The sequence below is a fragment of the Myodes glareolus genome, chromosome 5 (assembly GCF_982192425.1).
Source record: "Myodes glareolus chromosome 5, mMyoGla1.1, whole genome shotgun sequence".
Lineage (NCBI taxonomy): Eukaryota > Metazoa > Chordata > Mammalia > Rodentia > Cricetidae > Myodes > Myodes glareolus.
This window is the reverse complement of record NC_142030.1, coordinates 19,163,095-19,185,302: the sequence shown is the minus strand read 5'-3', so window position 1 is coordinate 19,185,302 and position 22,208 is coordinate 19,163,095. Positions and strand designations below refer to the sequence as shown.

General features: G+C 42.0%; 1 protein-coding gene across 4 annotated transcripts in view; it reads right to left on the bottom strand.

Annotated features, from left to right (window-relative positions):
- Positions 1–12,268: 12,268 nt before the first annotated feature.
- The window catches only part of Pld5 (phospholipase D family member 5), a 347,804-nt gene continuing 337,864 nt past the window's right edge, over positions 12,269–22,208 (bottom strand). For all 4 annotated transcript variants that reach the window (XM_085687656.2, XM_085687659.2, XM_085687658.2 and 1 more), the window contains exon 10: positions 12,269–20,157. In XM_085687656.2, the coding sequence (XP_085543782.1) occupies positions 19,901–20,157 (257 nt within the window). In that variant the 3' untranslated portion in view covers positions 12,269–19,900. The remainder of the gene's footprint in view (positions 20,158–22,208) is intronic.

Genomic DNA, 22,208 nt, shown 5'->3' with positions numbered 1-22,208 from the left:
TGGTTTTGTATTACACTCTGATGAAACTGATCAGGAAAATGTGATAGTGTGACAGAAAAATATTCAAAATTTATTTCCTCAAAATAGACCATGCTTAATTTGATTTCTATACTCGGTTTTAAATTCTGTTGAAGACAGACAGACAGATGGAGTCTCATAATTGCTGTCTCTTCCACATCAACATGGCTTAGCAAAAGCTTTAATATTGTTGAAAATCTGTGTTTAATAAATGTTAGTTCCCTCTTATGGTTCTCCCCTATATGATAGTCCACACTTAAGACATACCTCTAGCTGTTTCATGTTTATCCCCCAAAGTTAGCCCAGCATAAATAAGAGGGAAAAATAATTTTTTAGACAATAGATGTACTGTGAAAAGATTTCTCATACTCCAGGGACAGTTTTAAGATGAATTTGCAATGTAAACCAATGGAATGCTCTTTCTTTTAAAAAGGGGTGGGGAAGAAAACCCAAATTAAAGATGTACAGGCTTTAGTTTGTGAAGACATTGAGAAAAGATCACTCTCAGTGTTGCACAAAAAGCACAAAACTGAAGGTAATTTCTTTTCCCAAGAAGATTGTGCCACAACCCAAAGCAGGCTAACAAACACACTTGTCAAAATGGCCTCTTATATTCCTGATATAGGTGGTGACTCATTTCCTCATACTGGCAAGTCTGATTTTACAATCTGATGAGATTGACCAATCAACGTGAAGGGAAGGATCAGAAAATGTGGGTCCTTGCTGGGCTGATTACCCTTGGTAGGATATAACATGAAGGCCAGCTTGCTTGGGGTATCTGTCCCTCCCAGTACCCCACAGCCCACAAGCCCCAAAGGAAATTACACACAGGACTCCATAAAGATTATAAACTGATTGGCCCATTAGGTCAGGCTTCTTATTAGTCCTTGTAACTTATATTATTTTTTTTTTGTAATTTTATTAAATTATAAAAAGTTTCCATTTACGCCCCTCCTCCCAACGCCCTCCCACTCCCCCCTCCCTCTCCTCCTCCCTCTTTGTCCCCAAGGGAAGTCAGGGTCTCCTGCCCTGTGGGAAGTCCAAGTTCCTCCCCCCTCACTCCAGGTCCAGGAAGGTGAGCATCCAAACAGACTGGATCCCAAAAATCCAGTATATGCAGAGGAAACCAGTCCCAGTGTCATTGTCAATGGCTTCTCGGAAAGACTGCAGGCCAGCCACATTCAGAAAATCCAGCCACATTCAGAGAATCTGGTTGGATCACATGCTCGTTCAGTCACGGTCCATCTGGCCTTGGTAAACTCTCATTAGATCCGACCCCTTGTATCAGTGGGTGATAGTATCCCTCGCAGTCCTTCGTCATTTTCTTCCTCCTTTTGCTCCTCGTTTGGATCTTGGGGGGCTCAGTTCGGTGCTCCAACGCGGGCCTCCATCTGTATCGCCATCCAACGCCAGATGAGGGATCTATGGTGATAAGCAAAATATTCATCAGTATGGTCACGGGCCAAGGCCGGTTCAGGCACCCCCTCCTCTGTCCAGAGAACAATCTGGGGATCTCTCCTTGGACCTGGGATCCCATATATAATCAAGTTTCCTGTAAACTCTAATATGACTCCCTTAGTTGAAATATATTCTTCCCTGATCCCACATTCATCCTTCCTCCCTTCCCCCCATCCCGGTCAACCGAGCTTTCTCCATTCCTTCCCTACTCCCTTCTCTCTAACCCTCTCCCCTTCCAACAACCCTCCCACCCCCCCCCCATGCACCCAAGGTTACCTGGGACTCTTGACTATTTCCTACCTCCTGGCGGATAGGTAAATAATCTTCATCAGGTTCGTCTTCTTATTTAGCTTCTCTAGGATCACGAATAATAGGCTCAAAGACCTTTAATTATGGTTAGAATCCACTTATGAGTGAATACATACCGTGTTCCTCTTTTTGGGTCTGGCTTACCTCACTCAGTAAAGCGTTTTCTATGTCCATCCATTTGCATGCAAAATTCAAGATGTCATTATTTTTTACCGCTGAGTAAAACTCTAATGTGTATATGTTCCACACCTTTTTTAACCATTCTTCTATTGAGGGGCACCTAGGCTGTTTCCAGGTTCTGGCTATTACAAATAGTGCTGCTATGAACATAGTTGAACAAACGCTTTTGTAGTATGTTTGGGCATCTCTAGGGTATATTCCCAAGAGAGGAATTGCTGGGTCCTGAGGGAGGTTGACTCCCAGTTTCCTGAGAAACCGCCATACTGATTTCCAAAGTGGCTGCACAAGTTTGCATTCCCACCAACAATGGATGAGTGTTCCCCTCACCCCACATCCTCTCCAGCATAGGCTATCGTTGGTGTTTTTGACTTTAGCTATTCTGACAGGTGTAAGATGGTATCTCAAAGTGGTTTTGATTTGCATTTCCCTGATCGCTAGGGAGGTTGAGCATGACCTTAAGTGTCTTCTGGCCATTCGAAGTTCATCTGTTGTGAATTCTCTGTTAAGTTCAGTACCCCATTTTTTAATTGGGTTAATTAGAGTTTTAGTGCCTAGTTTCTTGAGTTCTTTGTATATTTTGGAGATCAGACCTTTGTCTGATGAGGGGTTGGTGAAGATCTTCTCCCAGTCAGAAGGCAGCCTTTTTGTCCTACTGACAGTGTCCTTTGCTTTACAGAAGCTTCCCAGTTTCAGTAGATCCCATTTATTCATTGTTTCTCTTATTGTCTGTGCTGCTGGGGTCCTACTTAGGAAGAGGCCTCCTGTGCCTACATCTTGTAGACTACTTCCCACTTTCTCTTCTATCAGGTTCAAAGTGGACGGATTAATGTTGATGTCTTTAATCCATTTGGACTTGATTTTTGTGCATGGTGATAGATATGGATCTACTTTCATTTTTTTACAGGTTGACATCCAGTTATGCCAGCACCATTTGTTAAAGATGCTTTCCTTCTTCCATTGTATACCTTTAGCTCCCTTGTCGAAAATTAGGTGTTCATAAGTTTGTGGGTTAATATCTGGGTCTTCTATTCGATTCCATAAGTCGACTTCTCTGTTCTTATGCCAATACCAAGCTGTTTTCAATACTGTAGCTCTATAATAGAGTTTGAAGTCAGGGATGGTAATGCCTCCAGAAGTTCTTTTATTGTATAAGATTGTTTTGGCTATCCTGGGTTTTTTGTTTTGCCATATAAACTTGATTATTGTTCTCTCAAGGTCTGTGAAGAAGTTTGATGGGATTTTGATGGGGATTGCATTGAATCTATAGATTGCTTTTGGTAGAATTGCCATTTTTACTATGTTGATTCTCCCAATCCAAGAGCAGGGGAGGTCTTTCCATTTTCTGGTATCCTCCTCAATTTCTTTCTTCAAAGACTTAAAGTTTTTGTCAAATAGGTCTTTCACTTCCTTGGCTAGAGTAACCCCAAGATATTTTATGCTATTTGTGGCTATCATGAAGGGTGATGCTTCTCTGATTTCCCTCTCTGCTTCTTTATCCTTTGTGTATAGGAGGGCCACTGATTTTTTGGAGTTGATCTTGTATCCTGCCACGTTACTAAAGGTGTTTATCAGCTGTAGGAGTTCTTTGGTAGAGTTTTTGGGGTCGCTTATGTACACTATCATATCGTCAGCAAATAACGAAAGTTTAACTTCATCCTTTCCAATTCGAATCCCCGTGATCCCCTTATGTTGTCTTATTGCTATTGCTAGAACTTCAAGCACTATATTGAAGAGGTATGGAGAGAGTGGACAGCCTTGTCGCGTTCCTGATTTTAGTGGAAAGGCTTTGAGTTTCTCTCCATTCAGTTTGATGTTAGCTGTCGGCTTGCTGTATATTGCTTTTATTATATTTAGGTATGATCCTTGTATCCCCAGTCTCTCCAACACCTTTATCATAAATGGGTGTTGAATTTTGTCAAATGCTTTTTCAGCATCTAGTGAGATGATCATATGGTTTTTTTCTTTCAGTTTATTTATATGATGGATTACATTGATAGATTTGCGTATGTTGAACCAGCCCTGCATCTCTGGAATGAAGCCTACTTGATCATAATGGATAATTTTTCTGATGTGCTCTTGGATTCGGTTTGCCAGTATTTTATTGAGAATTTTCGCGTCGATGTTCATGAGTGAGATTGGCCTGTAATTCTCTTTCTTGGTTGTGTCTTTGTGTGGTTTTGGTATTAGGGTAACTGTAGCTTCATAAAAGGAGTTAGGCAGTGACTCTTCTGTTTCTATATTGTGGAATACGTTAAGGAGTATAGGTATTAGCTCTTCCTGAAAGTTCTGGTAGAATTCTGCATTGAAACCATCTGGTCCTGGGCTTTTTTTGGTAGGAAGATTTTTGATAACAGCTTCTAGTTCTTCACGACTAACAGGTCTATTTAGATTGTTCACCTGGTCTTGGTTCAACTTTGGTATATGGTACTTATCTAAAAAAATGTCCATTTCTTTTACATTTTCCAACTTTGTAGCATATAAACTTTCGTAGTAAGATCTAATGATTCTCTGTATTTCCTCTGTGTCTGTGGTTATGTCCCCCTTTTCATTTCTGATCCTATTAATTTGCAAGTTCTCTCTCTGCCGTTTGATTAGTTTGGATAGGGGTTTGTCAATCTTGTTAATTTTCTCCAAGAACCAGCTTTTTGCTTCATTGATTCTTTGAATTGTTTTCTGTGTTTCTATTTTGTTGATTTCAGCCCTCAGTTTGATTATTTCCAGTCTTCTACTCCTCCTGGGTAAATCAGCTTCTTTTTTTTTCTAGAGCTTTCAAGTGTGTTGTTAAGTCTCCAATGTGTGCTTTCTCTGTTTTCTTTAGGTGGGCACTTAGTGCTATGAACTTTCCTCTTAGCACTGCTTTCATTGTGTCCCATAGGTTTGAATACGTTGTGTCTTTGTTTTCATTATATTCAAGGAAGACTTTAATTTCTTTCTTTATTTCTTCCTTGACCCAGGGGTGATTTAGTAGTTGACTGTTCAACTTCCATGAGTTTGTTGGCTTTCTGGGGGTACCATTGTTGTTGAATTCTAATTTTAATCCATGGTGATCTGACAAGACACAGGTGGTCACTAATATTTTTTTGTATCTGTGGAAGTTTGCTTTGTTACCAAGTATGTGGTCAATTTTCGAGAAGGTTCCATGAGCTGCAGAGAAGAAGGTATACTCTTTCCTATTTGGGTGGAGTGTTCTATAGATGTCTGTTAAGTCCATTTGATTCAGTACCTCCAGTAAATCTCTTATTTCTCTGTTAGGTTTCTGTCTGTTTGACCTGTCCATTGGTGAGAGAGGAGTGTTGAAGTCGCCTACTATTAGTGTGTGTGGTTTGATGACTGCCTTGAGTTCTAGAAGAGTTTCTTTTACATATGTGGGTGCCTTTATATTAGGGGCATAGATATTCAAGATTGAGACTTCTTCCTGATGAATTGTTCCTGTTATGAGTATGAAATGTCCATCTCCATCTCTTCTGATATTTTAGTTCGAAGTCGATTTTGTTAGATATTAGAATGGCCACACCCGCTTGTTTCTTAGGTCCATTTGCTTGGAAAACCTTTTCCCAACCCTTTACTCTGAGTAGGTGTCTGTCTTTGTGGTTGAGGTGTGTTTCTTGTAGACAGCAGAATGTTGGATCCTGTTTTCGTATCCAATCTCTAAGTCTGTGCCTCTTTATAGGTGAGTTGAGACCATTGATATTAAGTGATATTAATGACCAGTGATCGATGACTCCGGTCATTTTTTTGGGTAGTAGCGTGTATGTGTTTTCCTTCTTTGAGTTGTGCTTGTGAAGGGTCGCTAGATGTCTAAGTTAATGTAGGCAGTGTTGGGAATGTTGGATTCCTTGGGTTGTGATTTTCCTTCTAGTATTCTCTGTAAGGCTGGATTAGTAGCTACGTATTGTTTAAATTTGTTTTTATCCTGGAATATTTTGTTTTCTCCGTTGATAGTGAACAATAGCTTGGCTGGGTAAAGTAGTCTGGGTTTGCATCCATTGTCTCTTAGTTTCTGCAGTACCTCTATCCAGGACCTTCTGGCTTTCATGGTTTCCATCGAGAAGTCTGGTGTAAGTCTGATAGGTTTACCTTTATAAGTTACTTGACCTTTTTCCTTTGCAGCTCTCAATATCCTTTCTTTAGTCTGAATGCTTTGTGTTTTGATTATTATATGACGAGGGGATGTTTTTTTCTGATCCAGTCTATTCGGTGTTCTGTATGCTTCTTGAACCTTCATAGGAATATCGTTCTTTAGGATGGGAAAGTTTTCTTCTATAATTTTGTTGAGTATATTTTCTGGACCTTTGAAATGCAATTCTTCTCCTTCTTCTACTCCTATTATTCTTAGATTTGGTTTTTTTATTGTGTCCCACAGTTCCTGAATGTTTTGTGATGAGAATTTGTTGGATTTGCTGTTTTCTTTGGACAGAGTGTTTAATTTCTCTATGGTGTCCTCAGAGTCTGAGATTCTCTCTTCTATCTCTTGTATTCTATTGGTTAAGCTTGTTTCTGAAGTCTCTGTTCGTTTACCCAGATTTTCCATAGCCAGCCGGCCCTCGGTTTGTGATTTCTTCATTGACTCCATTTCAGTTTTCAAATCTTGAACTGTTTCTATTACCTGTTTGATTGTTTTTTCTTGGTTTCCCAGAATTTCATTTACGGATTTACTCATTTCTTCAAACTTTTTGGTATATTTCTCTTCCATTTCTTTACTCATTTCCTCAATTTTTTTGTTATACTTATCTTCCATTTCTTTACGGCAGATTTTCACCTCCTGTTTAAGTTCCTCTATTATTTTCATAAAGAAGCGCTTAGAGTCGCTTTCTTCTATTTCTTCTGGAGTAGGGTGTTCAATTCTTCTAGTTTCGAGCTCCCTGGATTCTGGCGATGTCATGTTGCCTTTCAGGTTGTTGGAAGAATTCTTGCATTGGCGCCTGCCCATCTCCCCCACTCTGGATGAAACTCCTCAGCACTTTCTGGATAGAACTCCTCAGCACTCTCTGGGTAGGACTTCACAGCACTCTCTGGATAGAGCTCCTCAGCCCTCTCTGGGAAGAACTCCTCAGCAGGGCAACAGGGCTAGCTGGTCTTCCCAGGACCCAGGAGACAAAGGGCCCGCAGCAGTGGGGGGAGGGGAGGGGTCCCTTGGAACACGGAAGACCCTGCCGCAGAAGCTGAGCGGGGAAGGGCTGTCCTCCCTTCCCGGAGAGGCAGGCAGGCTGCCCAGGCTAGCACCCACTCACCTCTCTGGGAAGAACTGCTCAGCAGGGCAACAGGGCTAGCTGGTCTTCCCAGGACTCAGGAGACAAAGCTGTAACTTATATTAATCCATTATCATTATCTATGTTAGCCACACGGCTCAGTACCTTTCTCAGTGTAACAGCTCACATGTTGCCTCTTCGGTGGTCTGGGCAGGAATGGAGAAATGTGCTTTCTCCTTCCTAGCCTTCTCCTGTTCTCATCGCCCCGCCTCTACTTCCTGTCTGGTTGACCTGCCTGGTCAATCAGCGTTTTATTAAAATACATGATTGACAGAACACAGACAATTCTCCCACACCAGTAGGACAAAAGCTGTTTCTTACAAAGGAAATAAGGTGAGATTAGTGATCAGTCAATGTAGGTGATAAAGGAAATACCACACATTGAGAGGTGTCTTCATGAAAGCCAAAGACAAACTGAGGCTCCTCACGGTACAGGACTTTCAGTTTATTCCCAAAGTTCAGTGAGGAATCCTTTACTCAGATTCCTTTCTCAAGACAGGGTTGCTCTATGTAATAGCCTTGGCTGTCCTGGAATTTACTCTGCAGACCAGGCTGGCCTCGAACTCACAGAGATCCGCCTGCCTCTGCCTCCCAAATGCTGAGATTAAAGGTGTACCACCACTATCCAGTTCTTATTTGCATTCTAATTTGCCTATTATTTTAGACATCAGTGAACTCCAATATCTACTTAAATGAACACCTGAAACTCAGGACACAAGTTTTTTTTTTTTTTTACATTCATGATTATTTTTGTTCTTTCTTAATTATTGAGTGGGTTGAGCCCTAGGGAGATAGCTTAGTAATTATTGGTGCCATTCCTGACAATCTGAGTTCAATTTTCTGGACCATATTGTGGAAAGAGGGAACAGACTTCAAGAAATTGGCCTCTGATTTTCTGATGTGCATATTGAACATAGTAATAATAACAACAATAGTTAAGTAATCTGGATAGCATCTTTTAGAAAATTGTAGAAAGTATGACATTCATTTTATAAAAATTATATATGTATATATGTATATATATATATGTGTGTGTGTGTGTGTGTGTGTGTGTGTGTGTGTGTGTATGTAGACCAGGCTCACACTGTAGACTCTGTAGACCACTGCCTAGCTAAAATATTTATTTATTATTATTTTGAAATTGTGTGTATAGTATGTTTCTAAATATAATTACAGTGCCCATAGAGGCTGGAAGAGGGTGCTGTAATCACAAAATCGGGAGTTGCAGGCATTTATAAGACTGTGGATGTTGGTACTGAGAATTAACTGTGGGTCCTCTGGAAGAGTCACACCTGCTTATAATCACTGCACCATCTCTCTCCAGGCCCATCATCTCTTTTCTTATTGTACTGACATTGAAGTTTACGACGACCTGTTCTCTTTTCCATGTTTCAGGATTATATTCTTAATCATTTTTAGGAAAACACTTATCTATGATTGCTGTCTCTACCCTGTGATGCCTATGCTGTCTTGGAACTCTGCCAACAAGAAGGTCATCACTACTATAAACCCTCAGTCTTGGGTCCCTGGGATTGCAAGACTAAATAAACCTATCTTTCTTACAGAAACAGCAAACAATTGTTCCTGTCTGTCCCCATGACTTTACCCTGAAGGACTGAAGTCTGTTTTGTAACTAAGAGTGTGAGTCAGAGCATTCACTGAGTGCCACAGATTTGCCACCATTTTAGAAGTGTTTGTAGGATGCTATTTCTTGGTACCAGTCTGGGTGAGATCCTTGTCTTTTCAGCAGATATGACTCATGTTACTTCCTGGTTAGAGTATTCCTTTGCATAGAAGCCCCTCTAGCAAGCTTTTTCCTGTTGAATTTGGTCTCTTTTGACCCTGATGAGCAGAGAACGTTGCTGACTCACAGTGAATATTCACTATGAGAAAAAATATCTTTTATGGTTTCAGGTAATTAAGATTTTGAGATTGCTTATAACCATCTGTTTCAGTGTTCTACCATAGGAATGAAATGCACACACTAGACAAATACACATTACACACACACAACACATATATACCACATAAGCACATATGCTACAAACATACAAACTACACATTACACATACAGACACTACACATACATTGCACACACATAAACTACACATAAAACACACATACAATACACACACTATAGTACAGACATTACACACATAAATTATACACTTACACACTACACACATACACTATATACACATGCTATACACACATAAACTATATATACACATATACTACATGCTACTCAGACACTACATACATATCTATACTGGCTAATTTTGAGTGTCAACTTGACACAAACTACAGTCATAAGAGAGGAAGGAGCCTCAGTTGAGAAAATGCTTCCATGAGCTCCAGTTGTAAGGCATCTTTTTCATTTAGTGATCAATGGGAGAGGGCCCAGCCCATGGTGGGTAGTAGCATCCCTGGGCTGTTGGTCCTTGATTCTGTAAGAAACCAGGCTGAGCAAGCCAGGGGAAGCAAGTCAATAAGCAACACTCCTCCATGGTATCTGCATCAGTTCCTGCCTTTAGGATCCTGACCTTTTTGAGTTCCTGTGTTGACTTTCTTCAGTGAGGAACAGCAATGTGGAAGTGTAAGCCAAATAAACCTGTTCCTCCTCACGTTGCTTTTTGGTTAAAGTGTTATGTTGCAGCCATAGAAACCCTAACTAGGACAACACCATACACACCATATACACACAACACATATACATCATGCACACACACACACCACACACTAATTTATAGATATGTACTGACTTACGGGATTGTGTAGGATACAAGGCAAGAACAAAGACTTGCAGTCTGTCTTACAGGCAGACTGGACCTCGGGTAGGGACAAATGCTGACCAAAAGTGGGATTTCTTCTCGAGAAAGCTATAATTCTGTCTTTCTGCCTTTTTATTGATTGACCCAGTCTCACACTGGTCATTGAGGATACCTGGTAACAGTGGTGGTTTGAATGAGAATGGTTTCCATAGGTTCACGTGTTTTAATGCTTAGTCCCCAATTGGCAAAACTGTTTGGGAAGGATTAGGAGGTGTGGTTTTGTTGAATGAGGTTTGTGTTAATCTTGAGATTCAAGAAAAAGTCCTGGAATTTTGAGCCAAATTCAAAGCAAGTCTTAGGGTAAATACCAGCTGAGAAGAAGGGTTCTGGCCAGGTCCACCCCTGGATTCCCAGGGAATGGTCACGAGTAACGTTTTACAGAGACTTAAAAAGGCAAAACTCATAATTCACTGCATTTCCCATCAGGTCCAATGGGGCAAGCATACATCCAGATGTATTTCCTGTCTATGAACCTCCCACCCACATGTGATCAGGCACATCTGGTGCAGATGGGTCAAATAAACTTATTTAGGGCGGTGAAAACACGTGGCTTGTTATCTTCCAAGAGCTACAGCTCCTAGCATTCCAGGACGTTATCTTGTCCTTGGGCAAGTGGGGTTTACAGGTTCACTTTGCCTCTTGCAGGTGTCAATGGGGGCAGGCTTCGAGGTTCCAAAAGTCATGCCAGTCTCAGTTAGCTCTCTCGCGCTCTCTACCCTGTGCTTGTGGGTAAGAGCAGATGAAAGCTCTTAGCTACCGCCCCAACACCGTGGCTGCCTGCCTACTACCTGCTGCCCGCCTTCTGTCTGCCTTTTGCCTGTCATGATGACCACTATGATGGTCATGGTCTCTAACCCTTTGGAGCCACGATGACCCCCAAATGACATACTTCTCTTTTCTAAGTTTCCTTGGTCATTGTATTTTGCCCCAGAAAGAGAAGAATAACTAAGACAGTAGCTTGTGGTCCTCTTTCACTTTTAATGTGTGTTCACACATGAGTGAGACAAAACCTGGCTCTAGGACTTCTGACCTTACCAACCTCTAGCCAAGCTGAGCTGGAACAAAGTTGGGCTCCATGTGTCATGATCTCGCCAAGACGTCCTCCAACCCTTCCAAATCATCTCCAAACTCACCTTCCTTTGTCAGGCTTCTGAGTACTGCTTCCACTTCTGTCTCCTACAAAGTCCTGCAAACTCCTTACTTTTATCAAATTACTCAGCATATTATTAACACCTTCTGTATTTATTAAGTTCATCATTAGAATTGAAACTTCAAAGCATCATCTAAATTTGCCACACACCTGCCTCTTCTTAACTCCATGAACTCAGTGTGCATTCTGTACTTCATCTGCCTCACATAAGAAGAGTATCGGCTGACAGCTTCAAGACTTCCCTTTGTTTCTCCCACCTCAACAATTTCTTTTTTTATTGTTTTCTTTCTCTTTGTTTTGTGATAGGGTCTCACTTTGTAGCTCTGGCTAGCCTAGAACTCACTATGTAGACCAGGTTGGTCTCAAACTCACACACATATCCACTTGCTTCTGTGTCCCAAGTGCCATCCCAACAACTTCTGTCATGTAGTTATTGCTCGTGTGCGTGATTTCTGTGCTCTGTGCTTCTAATTCATCTTTATGAGTTCAGGATCCTTTGTTACTATTGATTTGGTATTTAAGACTTAGGGAGTAGTTCAGGGCGGTTCACCACAAAGACAATTAGACATGAGCACGCAACCAACAGGTCATTAACATTAACTTCAATGTTAATTCCTTTTTTTTAAAGAGTAATTTTATTTTATGTGCAGTGGTGTGAGGGTATCAGATGCTCTGGAACTGGTGCTACAGACAGTTGTGAACTGCCATGTGGGTACTGGGAATTGAACCCAGGTCCTTTGAAAGAGCAGCCAGTGCTCTTAACCTCTGAGCCATCTCTCCAGCTCTAGTGTCAATTTTTTTACATTCTCTACTTTCAGGCTATTATTTAGGAGGATGAGCCTGGTGAAGTGACACATGACTTTAATTTTCACACTTGGGAGGCTGAGGTCATGCCCTGCGTTTGAGGTCAGCCTATGCTTTACAATAAACACCAGGCTAGCCCCTCCTATGTCAACCAATCACCCCCCACCAAGAAAAGCAACAAAGGGATAAAACAAAAAGGACAGCTTTCACTTCATTCTGCTGTTAGTTGGGAGCCTCTGTACCATGAAAAATAGCACATAGTCACGTCATTCAGGTTAATAGAAGTTTATTTATGCCAATACATAAGAAAGTAGGGAAGATAGGAAAATTACCCAGTGCCTACAGAGTTCAGAGTCACTGTTGAGACTCAGTCATTTTCTCTGTAACAAAGAGCAAGTTGGTGACTCAGCAAGGACTCTGACGGTCTCTGTGGATGCAGCCGTCCTTCCTGATTGAAGGTGGCACCGCAGACAGGCGAGGCCTGCCCCGGCTGTATCTTACTGCACCTTGCTTAATTTCTGCCTCTCACACCAATTCTTTGATGGTTAGATCAGGCATTTCTGCATGTGTGATTTATTTTTATCTGGCTTCCCTGTGGCCTGTCTATCAACCAGTCATTGAAAATGCAGTGAGCAACTGTGGCCAGTGTGGGGTGCTCGCATGGCGGGGAGCACAATGTGCTGCTTGGAGGCTGCCTGATCTCCCAAGAACACTTAAAGCCCGTCTCAGAGTGCAGGTCATAGCAGACCGCTTTATTGCTGGGGACAAAATGCCTTTGTTTCCCAGTGACACAAAGTGCCATTTCACTGCTACAACTGTTCTGAAGATTTGGTGTCACCATTTTGTGTAGAATGTGCCTTAGATGCTGCCTGTCATATATGCAATGGATGAAGATGCATCCCTGCATTTAGTGAAAGATGGTAGAATTGTAGATGAGGCCATTATGAACATGGCAGTCGCCGAATTGGAAGTTCTGCGTTGTCCTTTAAAGCGTCCATCTTTGTTTAAGATGGAATGTCGGAAACAATTGCAATATTTTTCAACCTGGAAATTGAGGTCATTCCTCCCAAGATGGGTTGTGAACCCACACAAGAAGATTCTAAATTAAAAACCAGGTCTGTCTGCTCAGTGTTTCCGCTGTTCCTAAGGATTTTCTGCCCATGGGAAGGGGTAGAGTTGATAGTTGAATTAAGTTTTCAAGGGCCTGAGGCCCAGAGGACTTTTAGTGGGAATTAGTCACTACTTTTACAAAACAAGAACGTCACCTTTACTAACATTCATATCAAAGGGCATAAAAATAAATGATAAGTAATCTTTAGCTTGCTATGATTTAGTTGGGCCCCTTGCATACGATTCCTATAAAACTATATTATCTCAATTAAAAAAAAACCCATGAAGGTATAGGATGCAGATACTGCTGATCAAGGAAAATTACTGACTTGAAGATTCAGGAATCCACTTCACTAAATCTCTGCTGGAAACTCAATCAGCAGCTTTGAAGAAAGTGTGCCTCAGACTTCTCCTTATAGATGGATGCACACCTTATGCACATGTGTGTGCATTCCCTCAGAGGGATATCCTGCCACAAGTCCAAATCGCTATAGTAAATCAACCACTCATTCCACGTGTGTCCCAGAGCAAGGCTCTGTGCTAAGCGCTTCAGGCTGCTTGAAAGGAATAGCTTCCTCAGCTTTCCTGCACGGCAAATTGGAAAGGGGGTTTATGCACTGGTAGGCATCTTTCAAAGTGAGCTCTAAACTTCAGACTCCAAATGGCGTTCGGTGGGACTGGGTGTAGCTCAGTGGCAGAGCACTCGTTTAATGTCCTCGAGGCCTTGGGTTTGATCCTCAGCGTTGTAAGCAGAACCCCAAACCGAAGGGAATTTGCAGAGAAGACACAGGTGTGTTTATTACAGGTTTTCGGCAGAGATGTAATAATGAGAGGGGGTGATGGGTGGGTTCTCTAGGCAGCTGGATCAGATGTAGTCCAGGACATGGCCTCTACAGATATTTCTTCACTAATCAGTGCTTGCTTATTTTCTCAAAGTCTATCTATATGGGGACAAACTTTTTTTCTTAAAATTGTCAGACAGGGATAGTATTATAAAGATACCTGTTGGGTGAAAAGCTCCAGAGTGGTCCAAAGTTCACGGGACCAACTATAGCTCCCTTACTCCCGGCTTACCGCAGTACCTGATAGCCCTTCCTCCCAGTTTTCCGCAGTATCTGGTAGCCCTTACTCCCGGCTTACTGTAGTACCTGGTAGCCCTTACTCCCAGCTTACTGTAGTACCTGGTAGCCCTTACTCCCGGCTTACCGCAGTACCTGGTAGCCCTTACTCCCGGCTTACTGTAGTACTTGGTAGCCCTTACTCACGGCTTACCACAACACCTGATTTCTGAGATCTAGCTGAGCAAAAAAGAAATAGCTAGCTTCACAATATGGCAGGGTGTTTTTTTTTTTTTTATAACACTTAGGCTTGAAAAAGAAAACCTCAGCATCTGGTTACATGAAAGAATTGATCCCTATAAAGCCCCTCCCCATTCAGCCTTTTGTTAACCAGTTTACTTAGCTGTCCGAAGATTGCTATGCCCAGATATAAGTTTATACTGTTTACATAGGGTATATTAAAAATGGAAATATCCTTTGTACTAGAATTAAGTCAGTAGTTGCACATAACAATCCTTATTAAATCTTACATTTCTTACCCTTTGTGTTCTATTTTAAAGGTTTATTATTTATTCATTTAACATGTGTATGTATGTATGTATGTATAAATATCCACATACATGCACGTGTGCCAAGGTACATTTATGGAGGTCTGAGTACAGCTTGCTGAGTCAGTTTTTCTCCTTTTACCCCTCTGGGTTGACTCAGGCTCTCAGTTTAGGTGCCTTTCCCATGGTCATTTTGGCAGACAGGGTCTCATGTAGACCAGGTTGGTCTTGAAGCTGCTGAGTGGATAAAGCTGGCACAGAATTCCTGACCCTCCTGCTTCTACCCCCTAAGTGCTGGGATTGCAGGCGTGTACCGACTCACACAGCTTAATATCACATTTCCCTGTGTCAGATTTCCAAGAGAAGCCCCACTGGCCTGCAGACTTTCCCTCCTTGGTGAGTACAAGACTGTTGGTAGGTCACAAATAAGAAGACAAAATTTTCACAGCTTCAAGAGACTTCTTTCGAGTACCCATACAGTTACCATAAAAAGCAGTGTACTTTAGTTCATCTAAAGATGTAAATTCTCTCAAATGGAAAATGTAGGCTAAGAGTTGAGGGCGGTCTTACTTATGTCATTAAAGTAGAAGAGGAGAGGTGACCTTTGCTTAACAGGATACAAGGGGACAAAGGAGAATATGAGTCCTTAGCAAACTGGAAATCATGGGATATGGAGTAATTCATCCAGTCTATATTCTCAGTCAAAATGCTTATATCAGAGTGCACCAGTTCATTGGGAATGAGCAAAGGGAAGGGGGAAAATCCACCCACAAACCATGAGACTGTTAATAAGGATAAAATTCGAATAATAACAGCAAAATGTTTTTCCTTCCAGGAGCTGACTGCTCTGTGCAGGGAGGGCAGATCTGCACATTAAGTTCTAAAAATAATGGAACAGAACTTGGATAGGTAGAGGAACCCTCACAGAGGGCATGTGTTGGGGTGGGGCGATGCAGATTTTAAAAGGAGAAAATTCTTGAGACAGGGAGCCCTGGATTGAATCCCACCAAGACATTCTCACAGTCTGCCCCCTCTCCCCAGAACTTAGTTCCATAAAAGTTTCTATAGGCAAATGAAAACCTCCTAACGAATAAGTCCAAGGCACTCGAGAAGAGCTACATGCCGATGGGAAATGAGTATCTGTTATCCCTGGTTCAGTGAGGTACTTCCGACAAGCTGGTAACCGCACATTAATAAAATGTCTTTTTCAAAGGGTAAGCTCAATCAGCAGAATGTGATCCAACACATCTGAGTAAGAATGGTGTCAGACGCTGAGATAAAGTAGAGCAGATTCTGGGGAAATAGAGCCTGGGGCAACACAAAAGTAGAAACATCCACACATCTTTCCTTTCTCTTGCTGAGCTTGTGAAACTCAGACATTCATTTTTCACATTGTGTTCTAAAGGACCTTGGCAGCATCTCTTACATGCTCCCGAAAGACAGCACAGGGGGAGGTGAGGAGGGGGCTGTTTACAGTGTGTCTCAGTTCTGCCATTTCCAGGCTCACCAAGCATGATTCTGTAGAGTGTAGTTACAACCTCCATATTCCACCTCCTTTCCTGTAGTCTGCTAGTTTTGTGGTTTAATAGAGAGTGGCCAGTGAGAATGCAGCGAAAGCCAACAGGACACAGAGGAGAACGTGTGGCAGTGACTGACGTGAGGGTCCTATGTTTTATGTGTCGTGGGACAACAGTATGGTGCATAGAAACTGTGGACCCCACATGCCTGTTTTCAACCAGTTGGTCTTTCTGAGGCCATACTGGACTCCAAAATGTGGCCCGAATGGTGGGTCGCTGTTGAATTTTGAAAACCAACATTTGAGAAGAAATAAGGCCCCAAGTAAGTGTTAGTAATGGAGAAATGCAAAAATGTGTCTCAAATTGTGTTTGGTCTCCATTCAACTGGAGGACAGCCCCCAGAATATTTACGGTGAAGACGGTAGGATAGCAGTCCCCTTCTTCATATGTTCTGGCAGGGCGTATCTCCAAATTATAAGCAGTCTCAGAGTGTTTTTATTTTATATTCTTTTCCTCCTGAGAAATACACCCTAAGCTACTTGGAATGGGAAGAATGGAAGTTAGTTACCTATCCAGCAGAGACTCAATGTCTAAAAGAAAAAGGTCCCCTGTATAGGAGAGTATCCTGCTGAAAGAGAACAGTCTCCTGAATTAAATGTTCTCTCCGAAGACATAGACAACACAGGACTCATTCTCCTGGGTGCTGCGGAAGGATAGGGTTGCATGGTCGGGTGAGGGGCTTTGCTGAGGTGGCACAGTGGCATGGGTTGCTGGCAGGACTCTGCTGATGCTGGTGTCTAGCAGACAACCTGTGACACCATGCCATGCTGCCGTGACACCAACCCAGCTGCCAAGCTGATGGGGCCGTGAGTGAATGACAGTGATGGCCATTTCGTCAATGATAATGTTCTTTTTTTCCCACCGTGTAAATCAAAGGCAGCAACTGGGAAAGGGCCCACACCACCAAGCCTACATTTGTCTCATGACTGTTGATAAGCAATCTGGAAGACAATGGAGACAATGACCTTTTATGCTTCCCGTGCATTCTGAACCCTTGGATCAACCCAGGATCCCTTTGTCTGCTAAAGAGTGACAAGCCCTTCTTTGTCTCGTTGCCTCTACTCATTGCCTTCCTTCCTTTGAAAACCATCCTCAAAGTTGTTTTTACTTGCACACTTGCCAGGATGGCACCCAATTCAAGGATGGAGTGTATGGTAAATACTTAGAATCTTATGGCTGGCCATTATTAAGGAAAAGTATTTTTGAGAGTCTTCAAATCAATCCATAAAACCTGATTTTCTTAAAGCACAGCTCTCCTGGCATGCTCTATCTCTCTGTCTCTGTGTGTCTCTGTTTCTCCCTGTCTCCATGTCTCTTTGTGAGTAGCTTTCACTGGTTTTGTTATTGTTTTGTTTTGTTTTTGAGACAAGATCCCTCTCTATAACCCTACCTGCCCTGGAACTCTCTATGTAGCCTCCAAAGAACTTCCTGCCTCTACCTCCTGAGTTCTGGTATTAACGGCACACACCGCCACACCTGCATGCTCCTCAGATCTCTTGACTGGCTTAAACAGCCAATGAGGCAAGAGACAAAAATAACAGGAAAGGAATTGGGATGGTCAGTAGGACTCTGAACAACCATTCTGCATTCGGAGAACCCGAGTAAGGAACTCTTTTTGTAATAATTAAACCCAAGTCTCTGGAGATGAAAGTAAACAAATGAGATTGCTTATCCTTGTTCTAAAGACACATGTACACTCTGGTCCTAAAGATTCATTTGCAGCAGAATGTCTTTGTATGTTATTATTTATGTCAGGGTGATTGGGCATCATATTCCACTCAAATATCCATAATCCAGATTTCACCAGGACCAACCTTCCCCACCCGCATTCCTGTTCTGTGTTTGCAAATAGAAAATTTCCCCTCTGGATTCTTGAGAAGTACCTGGTATGGATTCTATCAGGATACCGCAGAGATTATTTCAAGAAAAAGATTATGCAGTGTAATGCTTAGCATTTATATAGGTTCTTTTGATTTCAAAAAACAACTTAGAAATATCGCCTACCATGACAGCATCCTTGCGAGGTAGGTGAGTATTATTGTCTCTACATTAACTATAGAAACCCAAGGCCAAAGAGCAAAGGACTCTGTTCTGAGCTTGGTGGCAGGAGCCATACTGGATATGGGCATCTTGGCCACTTGCTCTGGGCTCTAAAGAGGTCACACCTCTTTCATGTAGCAACAGTCTCCATTAATACAGGATTATATATTGTAGAGATATAAAACAACAACACACAATGACATTATAGAACAATAATCCAATATTTCTGTTTCTTAGTAAAATATGTTAAGCACAGTATTTAAATTGCATTTGTCTGAAAAGCATTTGGTATATTAAATAGCAGAAGGTATATTAAATAGCTCTATAAACATTTGCTGGCATACTCTTAACAGCATAATAATTCTAAATAAATTAAAATCCGCCGATGCATAGAGACCTTTCCTTTATAATACTGTTAACCAAACACAAATGTGAAACAGCTTTGTTCTCAAAATGCAGACTTAATGGCTTGCTGAATATTAGCAGGGGCACTTCATCTTTCTGAGCTTGAGAAAAGTATATATATGTATATGTGTGTGTGTGTGTGTGTGTGCATGTATACACACATATGTTTTTCATATATATACATATATATATGAAAGAGAGTGAGCGAGAGAGCTGACTTTGGTTTTTTAAAATAAAATGACCAAATAGGGAGGGGGAAAAGTGTAGCTGAAGACTGGGCGATGGTGGCACACACCTTTAATCCCAGCACTTGGGAGGCAGAGACAGGGAGTTCTCTGCCAGCCTCTGAGTTCTCTCTGAGTTCGAGGCCAGCCTGGTCTACAGAGCACGTTCCAGAATAGCCAGAGCTACACAGAGAAAGCCTGCCTCAAAAATCCAAAAGAAAAAAAATATAGTTAAAAGGTGGAAATGAAAGACTGCTATTTCTATATTGTATACATTCTAGGGAATTCACACCTTTCCCAAAGATATTCTGACACTTGGAACTAGTGCCGAGGTGACTACAGAGATGTTGTAGAACAAGAACATTTAGGGAGAAGACAGACTGGTACCAAAGAAAACCTGTGGGATCAGAAGACAAGGGGACAAAGGACTGGGTTTTCAAGAGTCTTGAAGGCTGGCATGAGATGGCGGTGTCTGTGCTCAGCTGCCTCGATAGGTCTTGGAGATGGGTTATTAGGGAAGAAACTTGGGGCTGTCTGTGTCTTCTCCCCCATTCCTCTAACTCCAGAATTCAGCAATGTTAAAGAAGAGGGCTCACCTCACGCTAAAACCTGTGCAGCGGGGCCAGCAGAAAAGGTCCTAAAACCATTAAGGAACAGAAGACAAGAACTGAGTCTTAAAATCTGTATTGCAGACGTTAAAAACTAACTCCTACGCCAGAATGACATTCTCCGTTAGAGCTCATAGATAGAAAAGTCTTAAATTTAATATACGGTGCTAAGATGTTGTTATCTAGATATTACATGTCATTCAGAGAACAGTTTTAATAAGTGTGCTTTTTTTTTTATTTCTCCTTAAAAAAAAAAAAAGATGTCGTAAACCGTTGTCTTTGCTCTAGTCCTTCCTGCATTAGGTCGGAAGCCTTGCTGTCTGTCAGTGAGCTATGCACTCAGGGGCTCCCTCCTGGTGGCATTGCCATTGGCGGGCTGGTTGGAGGGAGGCTTGCGTTTGGACAGGTTTGAACAGTTTGGTTGTTTGGTGGGCTGTAAGGATTTGGCATAAGGTGAATACCAGTCTCTTTCAAACACATCTTTAAGTTGTTTAATGATGCTCCTGTTGTCTCTCGCATCTGCCTGGTTGATGACAAGGCCCGTACCAGCATTCTGGGTGAAGTCATTCCCTACCCAGTCAAAATTTCCTGCAAACAAAGAAATCATGGTGAGAAGGTGCGATCAACTGGGAAAATTCCCAATATATGAAATACAGAACAGATTCAAATTAAAAAAAAAACATAAAATAAACACCCAGGAATAACGAGAGAGGCAGAATCATGATGACAGCTCCGGAGAAAAAACTTACAAGAAGCCCTACATATGGCGGATTAATATTTGCATATTATTTTGGCATTTTCTTCAGTTTCGCTCAAGTTGAAACTCAGAACAAGGAATCTGCTGTTCTTTTTCTGTAAATGTTATTTCTTATTGACGTTCACAAGATGCACTAAATACAGCAACATTTAAAATATATAGGAATACACTTTAAAATCCTGTGAACAATTACACCTTCTCAAAGAGACAACATCGAATCCATATGTATAAACATTATTATGCAGAGACACTTCACAATGGAGGCAAAGCCGAAGGCAAGGAAGCGGCTCCTGTTCTCCCTAAGGAGACTGGAAGGCACCCCCCAAGGTAGGGGGGATTGGCTGCTGGGCCAGGTGTTTCAGTACAATTTTCAGGACATGCCAGAAACTGGTAGGTTTAAATATTAGAAATGTATTCTCATGACTTTGTAGACAAAAATAAGGTTGGTTCTTTCTGAGCGCTAAGGGAAGGGTGATAGCTAATTTTTGTTGCCAACATGACGCTTCTAGGAAGAACTACCACCATCAGACTGACCTCTGACTACGTCTATGGGGTAGTCATTGCTGGACGGCTAGTTATAGAGGAGGATTCTGTCCACTGTGGGCATTGCCCTTCCCTGGGAAAGTGGGCCTGGGCTGGATAAGAACAGTATCCAGCCATAAACCTGGGATCAAGCCAGTAAGCAGTATTGCCCTCTGGCTACTGGTTCAAGCACCTGTCTTGAGTTCTGGCCTTGGCGTCTCTTGATGATGAACCTTAATCTGCAAACTGAAACAAACCCTTTCCTCCCCAAAGGAAAGAAGGAGGAAATTGCTTTTGGTTATGGTGTCCATCACAAGGATAGAGAAACAATTAGGGTAGAAGGAATGAGTTCCAACCGCATCTCCTGGGTGGCCCCTTCTCCTGTCTCTCCACACTGTCTTTCCTGTATGCATGCCCTTATTTGCCCTCTTTCTGATTTTGTTTTGAAACAGGATGTTACTATGTAGTTCAGGCTGGCCTCAAACTCACAGCATTCCTTCCCCCTTCAGCCTTTGGAGCTGGGATCGCAGACACAAGATACCATATATAGTTAGTACCTTTGTGGTTTGTTTTGTTTTAAATGACATAGCCCACATAAATGTCTATAATGACCCTGCTTGGGAGTGATTTTCCTTTTACACATTCTTTTATACAGGGAACTGGGACTTCAGCATATGAATTTGGAGACTGAGATTGTTTCAGAAGAGGTTGATAATCGCTATGCCATTAATGCTTAATCTGTCTTCAAGGCTGCAATGGTTTGGATGAAAATGACCCCCATAGACTCATATATTTACATGCTTAGTCCCCAGTTGAGGAGCTTTCAGGGAAGGGTTAGGAGGCATGGTCTTGCTGGAGGAGGTGTGTCACTAGGGGCGGGCTTTGAGGTTTTAAAAGCCCACACTTGGCCCAGTGTCTTTCTCTCTGTGTCTGCTGTCAGAGGACCACATTGTAAAACCCACAGCTACTTCTCCAGCACCATGCCTACCTGTCTGTAGGCCACTATACTCTTCACTGTGATAACAGACTAAGCCTGTGGAATTGTAAGCCAGCCCCCAATTTCAATGTTTTCTTTTATAAGATTTGCTCATAGCCAGAGAACATGCAAACAAAGACACAGAAAAGGGTTAAGCAACCCTAACCTTCTATATATGTTTCTTTGGGATCGAATGGGCAAAACCAAGCTCTGTCCTTAGAAGGGGACAGTGCTGTTTATTTCTCGGATCTTCTGTGTCCTGTCTTGTTCACTGAGTACCTAATGTTTACTAGGTCTGATGTGAAGAATGTGGATAGAAATCTGGACATGACAGTTTCTGCCTTCAAAGAGTCAATGAAAGAAACAGTCATTAGAACACAGAAG